The sequence below is a fragment of the Piliocolobus tephrosceles genome, chromosome 1 (genome assembly GCF_002776525.5).
Source record: "Piliocolobus tephrosceles isolate RC106 chromosome 1, ASM277652v3, whole genome shotgun sequence".
Taxonomy (NCBI): Eukaryota; Metazoa; Chordata; class Mammalia; order Primates; family Cercopithecidae; genus Piliocolobus; species Piliocolobus tephrosceles.
In genome coordinates, this window is record NC_045434.1 from 59,503,215 (window position 1) to 59,509,436 (window position 6,222).

Below are 6,222 nucleotides of genomic sequence, written 5' to 3' on the forward strand. Positions count from 1 at the left end.
ACTTCTGAAGATGTCTCTCAGGTTTGTATGCTTTCAAAATAGGAACTAAAGTTTTCTTAAGACCAAGACATATCATATACTGATGAAATCAAATTCCTCTTGGCCATGACTATAAGAGATCGACAGTTCACCAACTATACCTCCTCCATATAGCACATTATCTCTCCATGATCTAAGATGACTTCCTGGTCATCCTCCTGGTCTACAAATTCCTGCTTCTGAAGACTAAGAAGTTTGGCAAAAACACTGGCTATCAATTACTGAACTATCATGTGGTAGGCATTGTGCTCAATGCTTCCCATAAGTATTTAATCCTTCACAACAAACCCATTTCAAAGGTAAGAAAACTGATGTTAAAGTAAGTCAAGAAACATCTCTAAGGTTACATAACTAGTTAGCGGTTGTGCCAAGATTACTGTATTACTTTATATTGTACTCTCCACTGCATTGTGCTGCCTTTCCACTAGCTCACTAATCCCTAGGTAGAGCAAATTTTATTAACTTCTTAATTTATATGTGCCTCCTATATAAGATTTCTCTTAAGAGAATCTCAAATCCACCTCTCAGTGACTTACATCAAGTGGCAGCCAGGCAAGCAATTAACTACAATTCAGATTTAGGAACATGTCTGTTTGCCTTGCCTGAAATAAATCTATTAGACATTTGGTCAAAGGCACCTATGTTTTTCACAAATTACTTCAAGTAACTGCATTGAATCAAATTTCAAAGTAGCAACTCACTACAGCTGAGAAATTCATCCACACTCCTAATATGCATACATATAGTTTCTGTTTCTCTCTCCCACTAGTCAGTTAATTATGAGAACAAGGACATTGTTGATATATTAAGATTTTATTTCTCAAAGCCCAACCCAGTGTAATAGCTGCTCTAATGTTTACTTTTTAATTTTTTCCATTGACTTTTTCAGCTTATAATGTTTATTTATGAATAGTTATTTTTACTTTATTTACTTTTTCTTTCCTATTCACTGATAAATTTTCTTACCATTTTCACATTTTGGAGTTGGACAACCCATTCGACGTCTCAGATTATGAGTTCTGGCTTCTGCTGTCTCCTCGGGTTCTATTTTAATATTCATGGCCTAAAAAAATTGTCATATATATGAATATTTCCTTTAAGAAGATATAATATTTAAAAATCCAACTGGAATCTCAAGATGACTATATCCTACCAATTGCCTCTATTAACAGGGTATTCAAAACATACTTCTCTCTCTTCCTAAGGAAGAGAGCTCACCTTTGAAACTACTATTAAAGCATGGATGAGAAATTTTAAAATAGGGGAAAGTTGGCCAGGCACAGTGGCTCACACCTGTAATCGAAGCACTTTGGGAGGCCAAATCAGGCAGATCACTTGAGGTTAGGAGTTCAAGACCAGCCTGGCTAACAGTGAAACCCTGTCTCTACTAAAATTACAAAAATTGGCCAGGCACGGTGGCATGCACCTGTAGTCCCAGCTACTTGGGAGGCTGAGGCAGGAGAATTGCTTGAACCCAGAAGACAGAGGCTGCAGTAAGCTGAGATCATGCCATTGCACTTCAGCCTGGGTGACAGAGCAAGACTCCATCTCAAAAAAAAAAAAAAAAATAGGGAAAGTCAAAGGATCAAGAACAAATTGTGGCTGGGTGAGGTGGCTCACACCTGTAATCCCAGCATTTGGGGAGGCCGAGGTGAGTGGATCACTTGAGGCCAGGAGTTTGAGATCAGCCTGGCCATCACGGCAAAACCCCATCTCTAACTAGAAATACAAAAATTAGCCAGGTGTTGCACACTCGGGAGGCTGAGGCAGGAGAATGGCGTAAACCCGGGAGGTGGAGCTTGCACTGAGCCGAGATCGCGCCACTGCACTCCAGCCTGGGCAACAGAGCGAGACTCCATCTCACAAAAAAAAAAAAAAAAATTGTTTTAATTAGTTAGGCATGCGTGGCATGCATCTGTAGTTCCAGCTACTCGGGAGGCTGAGGTGACAGTTATCACCTGAGCCTGGGAGTTCAAAGTTGCAGTAAGCTATGATCATGCCACTGTATTCCAGTCTAGGTGACAGAGCGAGACCATCTCTAAAAAGAAGAAGAGACCGGGCGCGGTGGCTCACGCCTGTAATCCCAGCACTTTGGGAGGCCACAATGGGTGGATCATGAGATCAAAAGATTGAGACCATCCTGGCTAACACAGTGAAACCCGTCTCTACTAAAAATACAAAACAAATTAGCTGGGCGTGGTGGCACACGCCTGTAGTCCCAGCTACTGGGGAGGCTGAGGCAGGAGAATTGCTGGAATCTGGGAGGCAGAGGTTGCAGTGAGCCAAGATCGTGCCACTGCACTCCAGCCTGGGCAACAGAGCAAGATTCTGTCTCTAAAAAAAAAAAAAAGAAGTCTGAGAAAAATGGCTTTAACTGTCTTCTAACCACTCTGTTTAAAAAAACCTCCTAATCTTCATGTTTTCTAGCCTTAATCCCCATTAAACATTGCCCAACTTTGTGAGGGTAATGGGCAATCCAAGTAGGAACACAGAATACCAATTCTTCCTAAGGCCTTGATTGGTAACAAGCAGCAGTCTGTACAGGCAGCATAAACTTAGAAAGACTTCTTCGATTCCTTACCCCTTTGATGGTACAATTCACCCAAGTGTAAAAGTTGGAATACAAACAGCATCCCTTTGTGAGATTAACAAGGTTCAAAACTACAAAGAGCATACACATGAGAGAAATCCAGTGTCAGACAGCCACTGGTATCAGGGCTTGAGAATTCCTTCTAAATTAACCTCATGAGGCTCTTACCTCTGCTCTCATGCGTTTTGCTCGTCGGGCTGGGGGGCACGTTTCCGAAGGCTGCACAGACTGCCTCTGGGGAATATCATGGGGTTTGTACTCCTTGTCCTTAGTGTCTGTGGTCAGGTTTGGCTTCTGCAAACACTAGAAATAACAACTGTACTGATAAATTCCTTCCTTTTTTAATCTTACAGAGTTTCAGTGGATTTTTGTAAGGTACATTTTACAACTATTTATGTAGACAACAGGCCTATAATTTTTAAAAATCTACATAAAAATAAAGACAAGTCTGCAGTTACCAATCACATACATACATCTATAAAGGTTTAAAACATTTTAAAAAATTTTAACAGGGGGTGTTGCTTTGATTTTTCATTGCTGACATCATCAGGTTACGACAGACCATAGCAGTCTCAAGGCATTCCCAACAAACTACTTGGAATTATTTGTGCTTGCAACTGTCAGTTAATGGAAGGTCCATATTGTTAGAAAGGCCCCTTATAAGCTCCCAAAACAATTTTCCATATTAAAAAATCTCATTTTTTAAAAGTGTTTGGAATTAAAAAAATAGGGAACCCAATGTATTTTCTAAGTTTTATAACTGTATAGTTTCAGATATAACTAGCAAAGTTATCATCCAAAGATATCACCTGAATTGAGAAAACATGTCATTTAACTAAAGTAGTCTTCCTCACTAGGGTTTCCATTTACCACAGTATATCCCTACAAAGTCTAACTCGCAAGGCAAAGATCAACTGGTAGCCCACAGCAATAACTTTGGTTCTGATCAAAAATGCATCTCTAGTCTTGCTTTGGTTTTTCTTTTTAGTTTTATTCTAAGCTATTAACACAACAAAATGTTGCCACTGAAGCTAATATGAATTTCAGGTAAGTACTACTCTTTCATAAGAGGACCCACAAACCTCATGAAAAACCTTTTTAAAAGTTCCAAAAGTAACCCTCTGGGGTGTGTTATAGCAGCTATATTTGGAATGAGATACATGGAAATAACAACCTTTCTGAAGCACTGACACTATGGGCACAGTTACTACCACAGAATCTCACTAATGAGATTGGCCCCTTTCCTCCTCACATTTGCAGAAATATAGAGACGGGCGGAAGAACAAAAGAAAGTACAAAGTGACAAAATGATAAATTTTATTTCTAATAGTTAAGAAATATGATATACTATTTAAAAAGACTGACTCATTACTTGTTAACAAGTAGTAAATCTACCACTGGTAATAGCGCCCTATAAATATTAAATATTCTGCTCATTCTGCTTAAACCTATACATTGATTTGATCCAGAAAAGTTAACTATTATATTCCTAATAGTTAAGCATTTACATTCTGAAAAAAGTTGGTCAGGTGCGGTGGTGCCTTAAGTAAGGTACCTTATTTAAGACTTACGGCTAGGTATAGTGGCTCACGCCTATAATCCCAGCACTTTGGGAGGCTGAGGCAGGTAGATCACTTGAGGTCAGGAGTTCAAGACCAGCTTGGCCAACATAGTGAAACCCCGTCCTTACTAAAAATACAAAAATTAGCCGATGTGGTGACATATGCCTGTAATCCCAGCTACTCAGGAGGCTGAGGCAGGAGAATCGCTTGGACCTGGGAGACAGACATTGCAGTAAGCCAAGATCGTGCCACTGCACTCCAGCCTGGGTGACAGAGCAAGACTCCGTCTCAAAATAAAAAAAAAAATAAAAATAAAAAAAAAAGAGAAAAGAAAAAATTATGAGACAAACACTAATAACAATTGAGAGAAACAAATATTTTGTTTTTTACAAAAAGTAGTATAGAACATTGCCTTCTATTTTGTAACAAGTCCTCAGTTGAGCATTTAGAGTATGTTTAATGAAAGCATGCAGAGGGGAATAAAACCTGTTCATCATCTAAATTAATCCCCTTTATGTATCCAATGTACTTTCTATTGGAGACACAAAAGTATGAGTGATTAGGAAAATACAAATTGAGCTGAATTACATAAATTGTACTAAGTGGATGATCACAAATTCAGATACTACATATGTGGTTCCTATCTCCTACTAGTTAGTCTCAATGGTTCCATCATCTATGGTCAGCTTGGTTCTGTAAGGACTTTGCAGATATAAGACAATCATGCCCTGTAGTTTTTTAGAATAAATAAGAAGAGCTTTATTATTTTGTTGCAAACCACAATTAAAAATACACACAATATGGTTCTATATCTAATGTTATTAACATACAGACGCTAATTTTAACCTTTACTTGAGAAACTAGGACTTACAGGTGATTTAATATCATCATCATGCCATAATCACATCATCCCACAAAGGCAGAGCAATGCCTTAAGACATTTAGAAAACATGATGATGCAAGATTGAGGCTTCTGTTCCACTGGAACAGTGTATCAACTTTTCTCAAGCTTCCCAAAATTTAACTTACACTCTACCTTCACCCTTTTGCAATAATTCCTTCACTGTACACCTCTGTTTTTCCTAAGTATATGTTCCTCAATTCTTCTCTCCCTAATAACTATTTCAAAAATCAGAAATAGGTGTGAAAATTTACATACAAGGAATGTTCATCATAGTATTATAATAAAAAACTAGAATCGACCTAAAAACATTCTACAATAGAAGAAATAAAAATAAGGTCTGCCTATAAAAAATGGATTGCCACAGTCATTAGAAATTGCATTTTCAAAACTATTCAATGATACGGCAAATGCTCATATGATTAGTAAAAAAACCCAAGATGCAATGATGTATACATCATTGAAGAAGAGTACACTTTCAATTTGTGAATGTATGCATAAAAATGGCCCTGAGAGAGAGAAATAACAGGTGGAAGAATCAGGAGTGATTTTATTTTGCCATACTTTCCTCCTATGTTTTTAAACTTTCTACAGTGAATGTGTATCACTTCCTAAAACATATTTGGCACAGAGCAAGTCACTCACAAATATCTACCTTTACTGTAGATGCAATGCTTATAAAAGGGTACCTTTTAAATACTTATTCCTTTCAACTCCTTGATTGTATAAATACTTAAGTGCCTTTTAACCATAAAACTACGTTGCCTTTTTAAGTATGTAAGCGACATGTTTCTAAAATGTTACAACCCACAAAGCATCATTAAAAGGACTCTCTCTCCCTTTATTCACTATAACTTCCACACTTAGGAAGAGTTCAGGAAGAGAAAATTAACCTATTATGGGCAACTGTATCTAGATCTGACTATGAGGCAAAAATGCTCCACATTCAACATTCTATTTTTTATTTTATTTTTTTTTATTTTTTGAGACAATCTCATTCTAAGTCTTGTTCTGTCACCCAGGCTGGAGTGCAATGGCATGATCTTGGCTCACTGCAACCTCTGCCTCCCGGGTTCAAGCAATTCTCCTGTCTTAGCCTCCCAAGTAGCTCAGATTACAAGCGCCTGCCA

At 38.0% G+C, this 6,222-nt stretch overlaps 1 protein-coding gene across 1 annotated transcript in view; it reads right to left on the reverse strand.

Annotated features, from left to right (window-relative positions):
- Positions 1 to 6,222, reverse strand: part of KDM5B (lysine demethylase 5B) — an 80,784-nt gene that overhangs the window by 35,377 nt on the left and 39,185 nt on the right. The window contains exons 5-6 of the mRNA XM_023186862.2: positions 2,798 to 2,932; positions 1,006 to 1,102 (exon numbers count right to left, since the gene is read on the reverse strand). Of these exons, the coding sequence (XP_023042630.1) occupies positions 1,006 to 1,102; positions 2,798 to 2,932 (232 nt within the window). The remainder of the gene's footprint in view (positions 1 to 1,005; positions 1,103 to 2,797; positions 2,933 to 6,222) is intronic.